A 19,998-nucleotide genomic window follows, 5' to 3' on the forward strand; every position below is an offset into this window, starting at 1 on the left:
GGATCATCCCACAGATACTTGATCAGTTTGGGATCTAGTGAATTTGGAAGCCAGGTCAACACCTTGTGCTGTTTTTCATTTTTTATTTTTTTTTTGTTGCTGTTCCTAAAGCATTTTTGTGTGTGTGTCTGTGTCAGGCTGCATCCTGCTGGGGATGGCTGCTGCCATCAAGGAGTGTCATTGCTATGGGGTGGGGGTGCCTGGTCTGGTCTAGGTGGGCGCTACATGTCTAAGTAACATCCACATGAATGCCAGGTCCAAAAGTTTCCCAGCAGAACATTGTGTTGTCACAAGATGGTTTTAATGTCAGTGGTTTTAATGTTGTGGCTGATTGGTGCTGATTGGTGTATTTCTAGACCTTGTTATGCATAATCTAAAATGTTCTCTGTGTGTCCACTAATGTGAAATGCAAGTGGGTCTAAAGTCTGGATTTGCTGATCAGGTGTGGTGAACTAACAGCAAAAAGGGCAAACACTCAGAACATTATTTACTTCGAAACATCTGATTTATTTTGAACAGTAGCAAAGCCATCTCACAGAGACTACTTTGAATTACACAGAATGCAAATAAATATATGTAGGACCATAACAGAATTAAGGACATTAACAACTGATACAAAATTATTTACAACACTTTGAATAGTGCAAATCCACACAAATACTGCCCCCCCAATCAACTTTCTTCAGTTGAGTCTATTTAAGGACAGTGGTTGTGTGTCGCCCCCTGGTGGAGGGTTACAAGAAGTGACAGCATTGCATGTGGCATGAAGACAAAAAAAAAAAAAAAAAGGTAAAGCCATAGCTAAACATATTAAATTACTCTCCTAGAAGAGGTTATAGAACACCGTGATGGCGGTGTTAAATCATTGAGATGTGGTACAGATATGTGTTGTTAGGAGAGTTCAAAGGGGGAGCAAGCATTCTGAAAAGCTGAATAATGTGTCATGAAGTCAAGTGGACTCAATGGTCATTCTCAAAGATTGGACTCGATAAACCACCAAGATGTACAGAATGTGATGAGCACTCAACACTGAAATGACCAAAAGTAGAGAACCTAAAAACCACGTGGCAGGTAGTGCCCACCACCCCTGAGTGAAATCTTGTTTTTTTTTTATTATTTAAAAAAGAAAAAAAAAAAAAGAAAAAGGTCTTAGCACCGTCGGATACCACATAACGCTTTGACGTTTCTTTTCAATCCAAACATGGTGTCTTGGATTGTGACAGGCACAACACATGTTTTAAAGTGCGCTCGCTCGCTTGAGCTCTTCTTTTTCACTTGCATCTTCTTCTTCTTTTTTTTTTTTTTCCTTGCACAATTGCCCCACAAATATCAAGCTCCACTTAAAAAAATGCACACAAAGATAAATTACGTTTTGCCATGCATAATAATACCTTGCATATTGAAATTTACTTTTGGGACCACTTGTTTTGCCTGATCTTACAGAGCGGCTCTAAATTCTCGTCTTGGAGTGAGAATGCATATACAGTATTCAGTCAAGTGTCGATATTGCAGACACATACATGAACATTACAAATACATTATTGGTGCTACTTTAAATAACCTGGGACAAGCTAGAAATGTCACTCGGTCCTCAATAGGACTGTCAAAGACAGGGAGATTTGTTCTTGAACACATTTTCCTGCTCGACAAGACAGAGAGGTTCTGATTGAAGACCAATCACAGAAAATCCGTACACAAAAACACGTCTATGACTCTTAGAAAACCTCCTCCTGTCCTATTGTACTAAATATTTGTGCACTGATGATGCATTAGTCCAGTAGAGACTGGACGGAAAGTAACCTCTGAGCATTGATCATTAAACAAGTTTAAATCATGCCAAAGACGAGGAAGTAATACTGCAAACATCGCTGATTGGAGAAAGAGAGAAAGGATAAGACCATCAGGAAAGTATCAAGCCTCTTTGGGCTGGTATGAACTGGAGATTTCAGCCATCATTATTTCAACCCACAACTGATCAGGAATATAAGAACCATCTGAATCAAAGTATGCAAAGGTTACTAAATTTAAAGACAGAGACAGGTTTGAATATACTGTTGATAGGAGGAATAAACAACAGAAAAAAGTCACTGCCGTGCACTCATGCAAAAGACGTGCACTGTGTGCATCTTTGGCTATGCATAGCACTACGTCTCCAGTGGTGAGGTGCAATAATAAGCACTACATCAGGCTAATGCTGACTGGTATAGCCCTGTTCAGACTGCATGCTCAGCAAGAAGAGGACGATGGACCACATAGGTTCACGGTTGTGGAACAGTTTCTGCCTGGAAAGTGCTCATCAGCTTGGCTAGTGCGGCACCTTGCTGAGTTAGAGCCATTTGGCTTTGGTTTGAACAACAGACACGCTGCAACCAGGCAGCGTGTGTTAACATTTTGGCTTGGCTTTACGTCTTTTTGTTCACTGCAGGAGGAAGAAGTATAGCCCTTCAAGTCAACAAGTCTCTGAAATTGCACAGGTTGTCCCCTGTTCCTCTAGCGCAGCAGCACAGGCCGTGGTGGCGGCAGAGTCTGAGTACAGTTAAGTTCACCCGCTGGGTTCTGCTCGGAAGAGGCCAAAATAATATTCCAATCATGAGTCAACCAATCTCTCTTTCAGTCGTTCAGTGTTATGTGTCTTGGTACCTGTAAAAAGAGAGTGAGGTGCCAGTTAAGAGCAGGAAATCAACAGCAAACAATACTTAGTTACTTGACAGCTGACATATTAGAGGCTTTCATGTCTCATTTCTTTGAAAGAGAATAAAACCCATTATGCAACTGAGTAAACAGTTGGCTAAAAGGAATATCAAAGAAGTAGAACAATCACTAAAGCATGCAATATGCAACCACGCCTAATGAGAACACTGCAAAAGCCACATGCTGTGAAACCCTCTTAACGTCTCTTCAAATTTGCAGCATGTGTCACAGTGACTGAGCAAATAAACCACTACTTCCTGCGTCTCAGTAAAAACTTGAGATGAATAGGACTAAATATTTGTTTAGGGTTTAGTTTGTCACAAGGTCGTAAGAACTATTGGAGAAAAACGAAAGTCTGGATTTTCTCTTTCTTTCTCTTTTTAAGCACGAAAGTGTGAAGAGTCCAGTGTCTTTTTGGGCACAAAGACGATTGATTTTAAAATAAACTGCTCAGCACAGACGAACAAAAGATTAGAATCAAAAGACGTCTTACCCGCTCTGTAAGGTGAACTCGGGAAGTGCACCGAGGGATGTCAGCTGCTCCTCCAGGGCCACGATACGCAAACCAATGTAGCCTGAAGAAAGCAGCAGCAGCACAACCCTGCAACATGTATAAAAAAATAAAGCTAAGTCACTGCCTTTTTAATAGTAAATGACCAGAATTTCCTGCATGATCTTGGAGAATAAACAAAAGCTGACTTTAATTAGACAACACTGTATCACAAACTGCACGGGCTTATAACAGGCATAAAGAGTCAATGGAAATTTTCCAATTTATTTAACTGCAATAGGTTCCTACAAGCTAATCCGGTTTGCAGCGACCAAAACAAGTTCCTCAACCTAGTAAGGTGTTGGCTTACAGGACGATGGGAGGAAGGAGGTGCTACTTACAAAATCAAGTAAATGAAAAGTAGAGTGTTGAGGGTGCTGGCCTCTCTCTGAACCAGCAACGACTTGGCTTTTTCAGTCACATTCCAAACCCATGATCCACCTGAGCGTGAAGAGGAAATGTAGAGTGAATATCCAACATGCACATTTATTTTTTGTTGTTGATGTTAACAGTAAGTAATGACAACAGGTCATTAGCAAAATGAAAAACAATTTTTAGATCACGAAGCGCATTATGTTTATAGACAAACTGCTCTGGTCCAGCTAAGTAACAACAGTCAACCTGGGGATATTACACTGTGCCACTTAAGAGCCTCAAATTATAGTCTCTACAGTCTACTTCAGTGGTGAGAGTTTTGCAGGTTTAAGCCGATAACTAATGTTAAATGGCAGTTACCTGACACAGACAGCTCCTCTGAGGATGAGCTAACACTCTGCTGCATGTGCATTCTCCTGAAAGTGGAGGCCTTTCCACTAGGCACGGTCTCTATAAAAGGAGAGAAATAAAAAAAGGAACTGATGTTAGACTTCTTTTAGACTTTAACCTTTGTATGTCTACCAGCTAGAACAGATATAAATAATCAACCGCGTCTTGAACTGAATTACTTTCAATTTGACTTCACGGGAAAAAGAAACGTACCAGCAAATATTATTTATCTGTATTTCTCTATCAGACATGATTACTCTAGGTGTCTGCAATGTTGGCTGTCTGACGGTAAACATAATATTTTGGTGTTAAATTCTCACCTCTCTGTGGTCTAAGCTGAGGCTCTTCCTGTATCGAATGAGACTCTGCGCCATCGAACTGGTCGAAGCTGTCGTCCAGGCTGGACTGGCTGGAGTTCTGTCGATAAGATACAAAGGTTTACCATCACAGCTTCAAACACAGGTTATTTAAACGTTAGTTTACATTTTTTCAAAATGGAGAAGCTGTCTCTTACCACAAGTTTACTTTTATCAAAGCTGTTTTCTGCAGAGGAGAAGACAGGGCTACTATTTGTGCTGCCATCCTGTAACAGAGAATATCTTATTGTTAGTACTGACAAATCTGACAAGTCAGCGTGCTCTGAAATTGTTTATTTAGTTCATCATCAATACACAAGAAGAAAGCAGCCCACTGCTTTTCATTTACAATATCGCAGGTTTACAGAACTATTTTTTACTTATTTCAGATTCAGTGGTGAGAAAATGTACACTGTGTTGCAATGATGAGGAGTTGAAACGGTGGACTTTTTTTTAACAACAGTTTCTACACTTACCATAAAGCAACAACCTAACTGTCATGCCAAATATAGCTCACCATTTCCTGCAACATCTGAATTTTGTATTTTGTATTTTGATGCGAGCCACTCACCTCCAGTTGAGGACAGACTGAAAGCAGCAGCTGATAACATGATTCTCTGTTCCGCAGTGACACAAAGAGGTACTGAAATAGAATTAAAAAACAAAAGCAGCATGAATATTTGACATCTGCCCTGTTGGCAAGCGTTAATCATAAAACACCAGATCATTGATAAGATTACATTTAAAGCAGAGTTCAGTGTCTTTGACCATGTTGAGGAGAAAGTCCCGTCCTGATTACTATAGTGTGGTGCTAAAGGTGAATAACTGACCTTGTCTCCTTCTGAGGTGCGAATCGACAAGGCATTGGGTACCAACAAAGCCATGTTCTGCTTCTTAACTATGCAGATGCTGGAAATTGGAATCACCACCTGAAAAAAACAAAAAAGTTCAGATTTAGAAATCAGTCAAATCAAACACTGAGCTGAGAAGAAAGACGGGCTAGGCTGATGCCTACCTTAGTATCCTTAAGCAAAACGGAGGAATAGAAACAGGCATGCGTGTCAGTGATGTACAGTCGGCCATGATAGGGCACTTCCTTCTGCAGGGCACAGATGTATGCTGGGAGAGGAGTGGAGCATGAATCTTTGTTAGTTTCATACGTTTCATTTATTTGCAGCCACACAGTTGCCTTCACTTTTGTTTTTACCTACCATGGATCAAGTCTTCATTCTCAGGAATGTCTGGAAACAGCTTGTGGAATGTCTTGTTGTGCTTTGTGAAACTCTACAAAGAGGGAGAAGATTCTTATATCAAACAGTGCAAAACATGTATATTATGATTGACTGAAAGGACTACTAAATATAATAATGTAATTTCTTATCTGTTAATATTCAAAGTTAAGGTGGACTTACACTTTGTGTGCCAGTGCCCTCGGCCCTCTCAAAGCCTTTGCTGTCAATGTCGAACGTCTGCGACCTGCAGAGACAAAGAATATAGCTGTGAGGCAGACTGATTTCAAAAGGATTGCTTAAATGTGAGTAGGGACGACATGATATATACTTCGATCACTTCTTCATACAGCAAAACCCCAGAAAATAGATGAGCTTATGAATGTCTTTAAAGTACAGGGCTTCATAGCAGTATAGCGTCAATACTGGATGACAATAAGCAGACGTTGACTGATTTCTGTTCATGGAAGAACATAGTTTTATGACAAGGTTTTCTCTGTCGTCTCCTTGTTCAAACCTGCTTGAGTAGTTCAGAGGAACCTACATTCTGCCCACATTCTTTATTTAAGGAAGACACCTCCTTATCTGAATGGCCAACAAATATCACAAATCTATCCCCAACATCTGAATCATGTGAGAAAAAAAGAGTCAGCCGACAAAGACTGTGCAGTCATGTGTGTGTCAGGACTGAACACCAGCTGGGAGCCGGGTCTTGTGATGCATTCTCAGAATATCTGCGTCTCCGCTACATCTAAACGTTACGTATTTCGAGACAGAATATTTCTGTAAGAAGTTTAATAAATTAATTTACAATTAGACGTCAAACACGTCACCTTAAGGTATTTAAGTGGTTCTTACAGACCTGTGTAAATGAGTTAATATTGTAAACAGAAATGTGGCTCATCGTGACAAACACAGGATTTTTAGAAGCACTGTAAGTGAAGCTTATAATTATCATCTAAAGCTTTGTGTTAAGAACCTGTAAGTAATTTAACGCAATTCAGAGCATTTTCCCATGAATCCTACCTGGCTATTTGTCTGGTGAGGGTTTTGTGCTGTTGCTGGACCTCGAGCTGGGCTGCCTCTAAGCTCAAGGCTTTCTTGGCCTCAAGCTTCTTGACGCTGCCATTGCTTAAGCTGCTCCTGCTTTTCTTCACTTTGGCTGGCAGTCCACCACCACTGCTCTCTACTGGGTAGCTGCTGAACATGGAGAGGAAGAAGAAGAAGAGAAAAACAAAGCACAGATTTAGTGAACATTGGAATCACTTTCTATACACATACAAAGAGCATGCAGAACGTAAGTAATAAGTGATGTAAAGTCATGACATGTCACAGCATGTTATTCAGAAAAACAAAAAGTCAAGTCAGAGCGTACACTTGTGAAACACATCACCTCTGTGACAATGCACATTAAAAAATGGAACACAATCTACCAAAACCATTTCACAGGAAGCTAAACACTTGATGACAAGATACCAACCATGGAACTACTGAAAGGCTAATGAGAACATATTAAAATAAACCCAGAAAAAATGGTGTCGGTAAACTGTTGGTAAAACCATCGGTCAAACCCAGTAACAGAAATTAAAAATTCGGCATTTCCACCTACACATATCGGATTTTTAGATGGAAAAAAATAAATAAATTCTGGATTGATATTAGACAGACTATGATCTTATCTTTATGATGTGTCAGGAACAGCCATTACTTTCCAAATTTAAAAGGTTTTATGGATATATGTTGCGTCAGAGCACAGGATGCACAAGCTGCTTTACAAGCCGATAGACGTAGATTGACGGACTAAAACTAACGAGCCCTTTGCAAATATGCCATTCCAGTAAAGCGTAAAAACAAAAAGGTCCTGTAAAAGGAAAGTTACAGAATCCATTACTGTCCATGGCCTGACTAGGAACAAAGAGGACTGAAAATTCATTGAAAGACAACCGAGTCAGCTGAACGCCAAAAACACCAATCTAAAATCTGTAAAACATGTTAATGACAAGACAAATGTGGGACTTACGAGAACATTTCAAGAGCGACTTCTACAAACAAAATCAAAAAAATAGCAACTCACCTGGTAAATTTAAATCTCTTAGATGCCCGAAAACTCATATACCTACTAACAGTAGGCATTTCCTCTGATCACAAAAAATAATTTAAAAAAACTACAGCAAAATGTTCTCTAGAGGCTTCAGTCACTGGCCTCACGCCATCAAAACAGTGAAGTTACACAAAGAGACTTGAAGAAAACATGCTCCAAGAAAATCTTAATAGTCCTCTTTAGGTTAAAAATCCGCTGTCCGTGACAAGTTGTATTCCTAGTTAAGTCAAGGTTCCTCAACACATCCTGCCAGAAACAAACTATTGCCGTGTTGCTGTATGAATGTGCAACTAAGGAGGAAGCCACTTTTGTGTTGAGTGGTGTGACACTTCGTAGAGGGTGACGTCAAACTCAACCACTCCCACTGAGCCAAACAGCCATAAAAGAGACCAACGTATACACAGTCCCGCTCCCTCTTTCCCAGACTCACATGTGCAGAGTCAACAGAGCGCATTACAGGCACTGACATGTTTAAGAAAACAAGGCCCGTACTGCAAAATCTTCCAGTGACGAACATTCAAATCCAAATGAGATTTCTTCTGGCAGAGCAAAGCAGGATCAGAGACATCTTAAAAGCAAATGAAAGTAGAATCCTTTTGAGTTGCTAAGAATGTAGGAGAGGTAGGTGCATTATTATCCACATTTCCCTTCAGGCATGGAAACAAGACAAAATAGCACAACCTCAGATGCCTTCCTTGAGCTCACTCAGTGGTTCAACATTTTATTAAAACAAGTCAAATATTTTAAACAATGACAAACTCTCAACAACTGGCAGCAAAATAGTAAGATGTCTATTTATACATTATTCATTCAATTTTACTATATTAACTGTTATAATTTTACTAATAGGATTATTGGTAGAGGAGATAGTGTTACTTTTTTACCCCATCAATCACCCCCGTCTCACAGCTGAGCCATTTCTTTTCAGTGTCGCCTGAGTAGTTGGGGCAAGGGTGAAAGGAAACAAAGAAAAACATGCAAAGAACCTCAGCTGGATAATTACTCTGTAATTAGTTTGGAGTGACAATTAAATGGGGGCCAGGTTTAAAAACGTTAAAATGTGTTTCCTGCTTGCGTCATGGAATCTATCTTCAATCTTAATTGTCAAGAAAGGTTAAGCCTGCTTTTGAACATTAAACTATTTACCACCGTTTTCAGTTAACTGTGATGTGACTGAGATACTTAAGCATCAATTTAAAATATATTCTAAAATACAAAACATAGATTTAAAAAAAATATCCAAAGTGGGGCAAATATGCTGGTGCTCTGGTGGTTGTGGTTGTTGTACAGAGGTTGCACATTATGAAAATATGCTCAGCTCGCCTGTTTCCTCTTGAAGGGTTAAAGCCTCATGGCAATACAGGCACTTATTCAAATACTATCAACTGTTTGACTTTCCCAACAACTTCCTCTTGTTACTCTAGACTTACGGTAACCACCAATGACATACATTAAAAGCAGTTCCCTTTAAAAATTAGTATTTACAAATCTAAAAAAAGTTTAGAAAATCAAATTTTAAATGCTTGGCAATTCTGTCTCTGTTAGGCCCCTGAATTATTTAGATGACAGATCCTAGACTATAAATATCCATACCCTCACTGACTTTGTATCTACACAACATATCCAGACAGTCTGGCATTCAGTCAGCAATCCCTACTGTGTATAAGATTTATTAAAGAGGTTCCAGGTGCCATATAGATATCATACAGACAGGTTAAAAATGTATTGTTTAAAAAACATGGTCATGAGCCAGAATCTTAAAATCTAATAGTGAAAAGTAAATGCCAACTGATTAAGACTGTCTATAAAAAAAAAAAAAAAGAAGTGGAGTCAGACTCAGCTTTGGCCTTGAACACTTTTATAGGCTTTTATGCTATCAAGAGATGACAGGTGTGTTTAGGTAACCAGTGTAATAAGTCAAGTGATAGCAGCATGGAAAAATACTACTTATTATGAAATGACCCATGCCCTGCATAATAGCGGCATTTCGGAAATAAGTGAGGCTTGACATGGGCGTGTACTGGTCACGCAGAGTAACTGACCTCTGACCCACTTCTTTGTTAGCGTTCTATGTCTCACTACCTGACGAAAATCAATTATGGGCCAGATTTGAATGCCTTGGCATTTCAAGACAAGCATAGACATATTACATTTTCTGAACCAGTAGAGGTGTATCCATCAGACCTTGCTCTGGACTACAGTTTGTCTCCACCTCACGATGAAATGATCCATGAAACACAGATCTTATATTATAGATATTATAAAAACAACAACAACAAAAAAAACTTACATGCAAGCTGCACTTGTTCTAGTGTAATCTTGACAGACAAGCCAAATTACATAACAGAATCACAATCACAACGGTCATCAATTCAGATCTGTGACCACGCTCTATAAAATAAATCCAGTTTAAAACATGAACTTACATATAGTCAATGCCGATCAAGTCGGTTTTGCCTAATCCGAGTGTATGTGAAGTACTAGGAGAGATCAGTATGTTTGTTCGCCTTACCTTCCCAAATTCTTAGAGCAATGAGAATCAGCCACAGCACCCTGCTGGTTGAACAAGCCTTTCCTTCTCTCCATAACCAACGAACTTTTCCCCTTCTTGATTTCCATAGTCCCCGAGAGCTTTTAGCCACTGTCGGTGAAGGCACTATGGCAGTATCTTTTGCACTCAGATCCTTGGCACTATCAGCCAAATTAGAAGGGAGTAAAGGTCTTTTTTACTGCAGCGCCTTAGAGCACAGACAGCCAGAGCCAGAGCCAGAAATATACAGCTGGCCAGGGAATGAGAAACAGCAGAGTGAAAAGAGCTGACTAAAAAAAAGGAGTTATTCAGTTACAAACCCCAAACGTCCTCCCAAGCTTTGTCCTTTCTAATACAGTCTCTGGATGTGTTGTCGTGGAAACAGCCAACAGTGGGAGGTAGAGGGTGGAAATGTGGGGGTTGAGAGCAACATTGCCAGGTTATTCTCAGTTTAGAAAACCTTTAAATACCCCACTCTCAATAACAACAAAGTGATAGCTTAAAAAGTACCTTATACAATGTGCATGACAATAGTTAGCTCGTAGCCTTTGTGGAGGATGTAAATGGGGACACTGGCCACAAGAAAGCGTGGGTCTGACTCGGGGAAAGCTTAAAAGCTTGGAAGACACAATATAAAAGTAGTCCATAGATTAATGTATTGCATTCTAAATGCAGTAGATCCACGTTACACTCACATGTCAGTCATACATGAGCTAAGAGGTCCAGCTCATCAATATGCCTTCTTAACCTATGACATCAACATCCAGGAAACTCGGCGAGAGATAAAGTCCATCTGCACCCGTGACATCAGTTCTAATTTAGTCACCTCGTATATCACTTCTTATAACTCCTGTCTAACCACCATCTATCATGTCTTCACAGTTCACCCCTTAGCATTGAGCTAGAGGACTATGGGGCAGTTGTGCCATGAAATGAACAGGTCAAAACTAAAGCGACACAGATTCCATCATCCGTACAGCCATGTGGCCTCTCACGGCCCTTAAGCCTAACAACGAAAATTTTGGATGACACATTTGTTTTACATACAGAGTATATAAAATCTCAGTGTTATGCTTGCAGGCTATCCATTAAAGCTTAACATTCAACAGGGTAACAGACCAGTGTTTCATCCTTTAAACCCCACTTTCTAAAGCTCTTAATAGACAGTTCAACATTCCACAACAACCTCATTCAATCAGATACTACATAGTGCTGACACATAGACAGCAAGGCTGTAATCTCTAGTAGTCTAATAAATCTCTTAATATATCTATTATGCAGGCAATAGGTGTCCAAGTGATTGCTTTATTTTGTCTTGGAGAGTTCAATAAACACTGAATGCAATGTCAACATAAGGCATATTTGAATTATAAGGCTAACAAGTTGACAAAAGGTGATGCTTATTCACGCGTGCCAAATTCAACATACATTGCGTGTGGACACACTTTATGTGTTTCCGATACGCAATTCCACATTACGTTCGCCACTCCACATTTTATCTACAGATAAGACTTGCACGATCCTTGTGAGGACGTGCAAAGCCACTTACGTTCACCTTTGTTTTTGAAAAGCTCTCAAGTTTCCAGTCATAAATTAGACAACCACCTTAATCACTTAAGTATCGCATACCATAATTTAGAATACAAAGAGTGGTTTCTTAAATAATGAGACCTGTTATGGTTTTACTTACATAAGCCCAGATATTTAATAGCCACACCTTGTAGGTACACAAAAAACTGAGCTTTTTGTTGTTAAACAGCACAGGATATGACTTTCTATGCGATGATTACGCTTCTTAAGTAATAAAAAAACTGAAACAGTATATTAAACACTTAATCTAAACAAAGCTAGACTTATCTAAATTTACAGAAATCTAGCTTTGACGGATGTTGGGACATTTTTTTTCCCCAGCATGGGACATTCTACTGAGCAAAATAACTCCTCTGGGTTAAGAGATGCGATGCTTTAATTTTCTGTCCTGAGATGATCCCAGGGGGATCTACTGCAGACGTCAGCTGCTCTGCAGTGCTGGCACTCTTAAGACAAAATGGCTTCTGTTCAGAATTCTTTCCCATGACCAACATCGCTGCTTTACTAACACGAGCCCAAGGTTCACATGTGAGGCTTTTGAGACACATAAATTTCAGATCAGCTGAGAATGAGCAGAAGCACCGAGTGTGAGAGCACCATCTTCAGGACAGCTGTGGATAGTTTTTGTCATGTGACCTGCAGACTCTCCATCGTCCAATCAAAACAGTTTAATCCAAAGTAGAACGCCACAATGCTGCAGCTGTGCTTTAAGTTGCCAAATGGGTCAGTTGAGGTTTTCTAGCCAAATCAAACACAAATTTAAAACCAGCAATATCATTCGACAGCTGTAATCTGTGATAATCGAGAGTGCAACAATTAAACGAGGCTTCATTTTGTCAGCAGGCTATGAATCTAGTTTTTCACATAACTGTAAACAAAGAAAATACATAATGAGTCTGCATGCATATGAGTGTGTGTGAGCTTCAGTAGGCCAGTCAGTAAAGGCAGGGAAGCGAGCCAGTGGTCATGGCAAAACAGTCTGCGGCGCCCTGCCAGGGAGCAGTCTGCAGAAAAACACTGTGTGTGTGTGTATGTGTGTGTATGCCAGGTGGGACAGAGAATATTTCTGTGTGCATGTGTTGCCGAATAAGTACACGTGTTTGAGTGGGAAGTCATGTGGCCCTGTGCACGCAACATCTCCCTGCACTTCCTGCTTGCAAACTGGACACAGAAACAGAGGGGGTCTTTCTTCAAGGCCACAGAGTAAACTTAGTGACCGGGCATGTGAGCAGGAGGTATGGTGCGATGGCAGGGGTTGGAAAATCCCACCTGACTTTAAAATCATTAAAGGTAAAAGTAGGCCACTCCACTGCATTCCATGGGGACTTCATCTACAGTAGGATTTTTGTTGATCTCAGCTCCTCGGAACAGCAAGCTGCCCAGATGAAGAGTCATTTTAAAATGATTTTATGTGCCAAAGCCATTTTCATCCCAAAATTAACTACACGTTCACTTATGAAAACCTGCTACAATACAGCTTGGAAAGAACAAAACATTATATATAGCATTTTTTATGTGGAAAAAAATATTTTCTTATGCATTGTATGAATGGCAGAAATAACGTATAGTGACAGAGAAATGCTCTACTGGTGGTGCAAGAGCTTACACTGACACAGCAGTAGGTGTTTACAAAGTATATAGCTATTTTTGACTATAGCAATACCAAATTACAGCTTGAGGTAGTTTGTGACCTAATGCACTTAACAGGAAATGTAAACACTTTTCCAGTTGACATAGTGAACAATATCTGACTGATCAACTGTTTCAGTCTCTAGAGAGAGGACATTCTGTCTACAAGACATGTTATCGAACGTGATCCTTCTGTTCAACACCATGCAGTACAATCTTTAGCTGACACCTTCAGATAAGCCTGCATGAAGCCCCATGTGTCTAAAATTATACTGACCTACGGAAAGTACTTTAGAAGGAATTCACCAGGACACTGTGAGAAGCAAAAGGTGTAACGGCTAACAAGACTCTATTATTTCTCTTGGCTCCGTGACAAGGGCAGTGGGGTGATCATTAGCATTAGCCTGACAGGGGCAGGTTGGTTAGATTGCAACCCTTCATTAAGCAATAAACTGTTCTGCAGATGTGGTTTCCTCCCTCTAACTTGGGTTTTCACTCTATGCTGGCAGCACATCGCATAATTTAGACCTACAGTTTCCACTGCCCACAGATGCAAGAGCGCTCTGTCCTGGGAGCATCTTCCTGGAGCCAACGGGATGCTTGCAAAGCTGCCCCACCCAGCCTATTCTAAGCTACTGCTATAGCAGGTTCTTCACTGTTATAAGTCAATTCATACATTTCTCTATGCCTTGCAAATCTGTACACAAAGCAAGAAAGAACAAGAAGATCGAGGGGACAACATGTCTTTGACTGGTTGCAGTTATATAGTAAAAGCCTTAGCTCAATGAAGCGTGACACTGTGACAACAAGTGTGTATGTGTTGTGGAAACAGATAATCAGCCCACATACCATACTACAGACACCATAACTATACTGATAACCAGTCGGCCACCTCTGATTGGCAGAGCTCTCGCACTGTAGCAAATGGCTATCTATGGGTAAAAAGGTGAAAGGCAAAGCTCAGAGAACGAGGAGTACTAACAGTGAGGCAGTAGGAGCATTTATATAACACCATGTGCCACCTGTGGTCCACTCATGGATGCTAAAAATAGGCTTTCCAGTGAAAACGTAGACTTGATCATCACATGTGTTCAAGTGTGTGTTTCCCCAAGGGCGTAGAGGGAAACACAGTATACTATATGTGAGTGAATGTGATTGAACAAGCCTGAATCATCCATGATCGTGATTGGATACCAATGTGGATCACACAGGCCTGGCAAAGAAGCCATGACTTTTAAGCAGTAGGCAAATGCCAGATTAAGAACCGAGCAGATCAGGACTAGCTCTCCTTTATGTCACTCTTCCTCTTGTAATGCTGTTTATTCCCACTAACTGGGACGGATTACTCACCTGCTAATGCAAAAACAACACACATAAAACAACAACTAATGTGGGTCAATTATTTTTCTAAATTAAAAAAAGGAAACAAAAGTGAAAAATGAAAGCATCTACCCTAGTGTCTGTAGTGATGCACTGCAAATGTTGTGCTTTACTTCCTCACTCATGAATATAAATCTACATAAACAGACATCAGTCTACTGACAAGAAATTATATCAAGTTATTCAAGACTGTCTCTAAACTTATCGAATGGGTTGGATGCTTAGACAATGGCAAAGCTAATGTCATAATATAGGCCTTAAACTAAGCCACAGTACAGTGTTGTATGTACACCAATATTGAAAAAAATGCTCCCAACAAAACATCCACCATCCACTGCTGTATACTCTATAGTGCTCTTAGCCTTTAAGGCGTTTAACCAAATTTAAATGTCAGTGAATGTACTGCATAGTCTGACTGTAACGTTATCTCAAGTTAATTTAAATATCAGCACATCTTCATCCAGGCGGATGGCTAGCATGCTAGCATCATGTAGACACGAAACGAAAGCCGATATCCCTTACTTATTTTCTCTTTTCCTAAAACATATTTCACTGTACTCCGGTATCTAGAACACACGTATGAACTAAAATAATCATATCTAGTCGCAAATGGGGTTGTCAGAAAAGAAACGCCAAGCGTTAGCATCCACCCTACTGATGATGCTCACCCGGCAGATAGCGGTTCAGCTAGCCACATTCATTCCGCTCACCTCTCTTTCATGAAGTGCTTTAATCTGACAATGGCCTTCTCGTCGATCTTCCTGAGGAAGGTTTTCAATCTTTCTCGTTTGTTTTCAAGCATTCTTCCTTCTACCAGTGGTGGTCGGTTCGCGTTGAAACGACTCTCCACGCCAAACTCCCCCGTTCCCGTAAGACTTCTCCTTTTTTTTTTTTCTCCTCACTTCAACCACTGCTGATTAAGATAATGAGCTTAAATCGGACCAAGTCAAGCGGCCAATCAGAGACGTCGACGACAACAGACATAACGGTCATGTCAGACTGGCTATCCAATCAGAATGGGGTAGTCGGCTAGCACGGTCCTCCCATTACCTTTTATGGTAAACCGGGCTGTCCCAGGCTTGAGACCATAAAAACGTGGGGCCTGTGTTATCATTGTGCTGGTGTGGTCCTTCTAATCTATCATTTACATAGATATCTTAAAATTTCACGTGTGCTGAACATGAAAAATACACGCTGTGAACACCTCACACCACATTGTGCACACCACATAAACTTATCATGAAAGAAACAATTCACACAAGGATACAACTGGGTGGGGCAGTTGCTGGAGCAGTTTTAAATATTGAGTGTCATGAGTAAACAGAAAGTTTAATTGTATTGTAAGAGGGCTTTACCATAACATTAATGATAGACACAGAAAATATTGCCTGTATAAATAAACTACTGCTATTGTTATCAATAAATTATAACATTTAAGCTCTTAAACAGCTAAAAATAATGAGGTTACTCTGAGCTATTTTGGTTTAACAAACTACAAAATATTATTAGCTTTTATTGTAATGCCCTGCATTTTAGCCCAGCATTGCACATGCAGCTAATGAAGGGACCAAGTACCCCCCCCCCCCCCAACCGTAACAACTGCAGCAACAAATGGCTGACCCACACCTACTGCACAATCAGCAGACCTGGGCTGTAAGTACAAAATCTTCTGTTCAGAAAAAGGCCACACTGCGGTTGACTACTGTATGTGTTAAAAAAGAAGAACATGTCCCAGGGGAGATGCATTGTGGTGATTATTTTTTGATTTGCAAAGCACAAGTTTGAGCTGCGTGATTACAACATCAATTACTCACAGTGACCTTGAGCCAGCGGTGTGGGATAAATTAAAGGATTATCTTATCTTCACCTTGGCCTCTGTGTGAAAATTATCAGGAGGCACCACCCATAAACAGAGAGAATAAATAGCATAGATTAAGGTGTTGGATGAAGATGCCCTGTTTCAGTTGGGCATATAAATTATTATTATTTTTTTTTTAGAAACATCTAAACTCCACAATGAACGCTTATCAATGTAAAAAGCTGTCTTTCCTTGTTCATTGTTGATGTCACTGATACATCACGTCGTCACAAATCCACTACCATTGGTACATGCACTCTGATTACAGCACAAATTTCTGATGAGTATTTAAATGCAAATTTTTGATATAGACCTTTAATACATTTCTAAAAAGGTAGTAGTTTGGAGAAATGCGCGCCATACTTAGGAATGCTTATGTTTTGTCTCGTTAGACAGCTCAGGCGCCTCCACGTCACCGGGAACAGAGGAGGCAGTGTGTCGCCACATGACACAGCATGCCACCCTCACACAATCTGGCCAACACCAGCCAGCTCCAGGGCCTTCTCCGCCACCTCCTCTAACAGGAAACAAGTCGAAAAGAGAGGAGGAAGTCTCCCATTTAAAGGAAGTACGTGATGCAAATGAGGAGTGTGGATGCCGCGTGGGCAATAACAGGCTTTTCTGTTATAGACTCATCAGCATGAATTGAATCTCCAAAAGCAGCCAGGAATCACAAAAAAAATCCTGGGCTGTCTGTTGGTTTGCTGTAATTTGATTATTAATGTGAACCACATTCAGCATCGTTCCTACCTGACCTTGTCTTGTAGAGGAGCAGTATTAACAGCATTCTTGTTGGAAATAACCATCATCTATCCATTCATCATTGACAGGTTTGCAGATAACTAAAAGGAAGTATCTTCTAGCAATGGACTGGGATTCAGTTTCAGGTGAATGAAATGTCAATTTTAGCTGTGCAGAGATTTCATATTCTAAAAAGATACCTGTACATGAGCTGTACAGTATACAGACATATATAGATATAAATATAGATATAGATATAGATACATTTTGTTTCCAAATTTCAAAAATACAATGAAAATAAAGGATAGCATATTTTATATCTCACTAAAGGCCTTTAGTTCTTTAACACCACACATATTGCTAATATTGACAGTCCTGTAGGCTGAAATGCTCCTCCTTGATTTTGTCAATATTTGTAAATGACGTTACAGAAACAAAAAAAAAAAAACCCACGCAATCTCTTAAGAGCCAAAGAGCCAAGAGTCACGTAAAAAGGAAATATATCAAATGCTAGTGCAAACACCTGGCATTCTTTCATTTGTTTGTAGTTTTCCAGGAAGATCAGATACAGGAACCTTTGCATGGACGTTTGCATTCTGCAATCTTGATTTGAATCTAACTATATATGTTGGTGTTTTCATGAACCAGTGAACTGTGAAAAACTTCATGCTGACAGCTCAAGTATCGAGTATCAGCCTCTTTGGAAAGTATCAAATTTAACATTTGAAAACCTAAAAACAGTCGTGTTAGAAGAAAATGTTTGCGTTTTTGATCTTAGTTACACATCTGGCGAAACAGAGCCAGTTTGTTGCCTAACAGACATATGTCATATGTTAAATGACATATAAGTATGTTACTACATAAGACAAGAGCAGAAATCAGGGTGCCCTTTGCTTACAGGACTATTGTCTATTATCTGTTGAAAATGAAATTGCTCTGCTAGAGATATTCTTATTATCAGTGGCTGGAGTAAAAACTCTAACCTTGGGAGGCTAACAACACCTTGACCTGGAAAAATAGGGCTATGACGCACAGACAGCTGCAACAATGCACATTACATCACAGGTGTATAGAAATGCTTATGAGGCAGGACAATAAAGGGCATCACAGGCAGGGCATGCATTTACAATAGAATGAATCATAGGAATACTATATAGTTTGGATTTAATATTATACTAACATACTGCATACACCAATCAGGCATAAGATTATGACCAGCTTCCTAATATTGTGTAGGTCTCCCTTGTGCCTCTAAAACAGCTCTGACTCATCAGAGAATGGACATGGGTCTTCTGAGGGTGTTGTGTGGTGTCTTGCAACAGAATGTTGTTAATGGGGGTCTTTGGGTCCTATGGGTTGAGGGGAGGGGCCTCTGTGGAGATATTTGGTCAGTTTGGGATCTAGTGAATTTGGAGACCAGGTCAATACCTTGTGCTGTTTTTCATGTTTTTTATGTCAGGCTACATTGTGCTGGGGATGGCTGCAGCCATCAAGGAGTGTCATTGCTATTGGGTGGGGGTGCCTGGTCTGGTCTAGGTGGGTGGTACAGGTGGGTCTACAGTGTTTGGCATCCGCATAAATGCCAAACACTGTATTGTCACAAGATGGTCAACAGTGGTTTTAATGTTGTCGCCACCAAATAAAAGGTCGTTGGACCGCCTTTGATTACAACACGCAATCGCTGTGGCATTGTTTTGATAAGCTTCACTGGATGGATTTATTTCCATCCAGTGAAGCTTATCAAAACATCAAGTGATTCTTGTATTGATGACGGGAGAGTCTGACCACTGCGCAAAGCCTTCTCCAGCACATCCCAAAGATTCTCAATGGGGTTAAGGTCTGGACTCTGTGGTGGCCAATCCATGTGTGAAAATGATGTCTCATGCTCTCTGAACCACTCTTTCACAATTTGAGCCAGATGAATCCTGGCATTGTCATCTTGGAATATGCCCGTACCATCAGGGAAGAAAAAATCCATTGATGGAATAACCTGGTCATTCAGTATATTCAGGTAGTCAGCTGACCTCATTCTTTGGGCACATAATGTTGCTGAACCTAGACCTGAGCAACTGCAGCAACCCCAGATCATAGCACTGCCCCCACAGGCTTGTACAGTAGGCAATATGCATGATGGGTCCATCACTTCATCTGCCTCTCTTCTTACCCTGATGCCCCCATCACTCTGGAACAGGGTAAATCTGGACTCATCAGACCACATGACCTTCTTCCATTGCTCCAGAGTCCAATCTTTATGCTCCCTTGCAAAGTGAAGCCTTTTGTTCCGGTTAGCCTCACTGATTAATGGTTTTCTTAAGGCTACGCAGCTGTTCAGTCCCAATCCCTGGAGTTCCCTTCGCATTGGACACATGAAAATGCCTCAAAGACGATGGTTCCCCACTATCCTTCCAGTTTTTAATAATGCGTTGGACAGTTCTTAACCCAGTTTTAGTAGCTTCTTCAATCTCTTTAGATGTTTTCTCTGCTTGATGCATGCCAATGATTTGACCCTTCTCAAACAGACTAACATCTTCCCCACGACCACAGGATGTGTCTTTAGACATGGTTGTTTAAGAAATGA

At 40.3% G+C, this 19,998-nt stretch overlaps 1 protein-coding gene across 3 annotated transcripts; it reads right to left on the reverse strand.

Annotated features, from left to right (window-relative positions):
* Positions 1-321: 321 nt before the first annotated feature.
* On the reverse strand, positions 322-16,094 carry LOC311490818 (GRAM domain-containing protein 2B). Of its 3 annotated transcripts, none has more exons than XM_084548534.1 (13): positions 15,532-16,094; positions 6,618-6,791; positions 5,775-5,838; positions 5,574-5,646; positions 5,378-5,481; positions 5,193-5,291; positions 4,934-5,005; positions 4,521-4,589; positions 4,327-4,423; positions 3,977-4,066; positions 3,583-3,682; positions 3,185-3,292; positions 322-2,640 (listed from the first exon to the last, which is right to left on the reverse strand). In XM_084548534.1, the coding sequence occupies exons 1-13, from the start codon at positions 15,621-15,623 to the stop codon at positions 2,625-2,627; spliced, it is 1,158 nt and encodes a 385-aa protein (XP_084404660.1). In that variant the 5' UTR covers positions 15,624-16,094; the 3' UTR covers positions 322-2,624. The 3 variants fall into 3 exon arrangements, with proteins under 3 accessions (XP_084404660.1, XP_084404662.1, XP_084404661.1); XM_084548536.1 differs by lacking the exon at positions 15,532-16,094 and adding an exon at positions 7,666-8,435 and having other exon boundaries at positions 6,618-6,788; XM_084548535.1 differs by lacking the exon at positions 15,532-16,094 and adding an exon at positions 7,666-8,435.
* Between the last annotated feature and the right edge of the window lie 3,904 nt (positions 16,095-19,998).

This window comes from Chelon labrosus (genome assembly GCF_963514085.1).
Source record: "Chelon labrosus genome assembly, chromosome: 7".
In the NCBI taxonomy this organism is placed as follows: domain Eukaryota; kingdom Metazoa; phylum Chordata; class Actinopteri; order Mugiliformes; family Mugilidae; genus Chelon; species Chelon labrosus.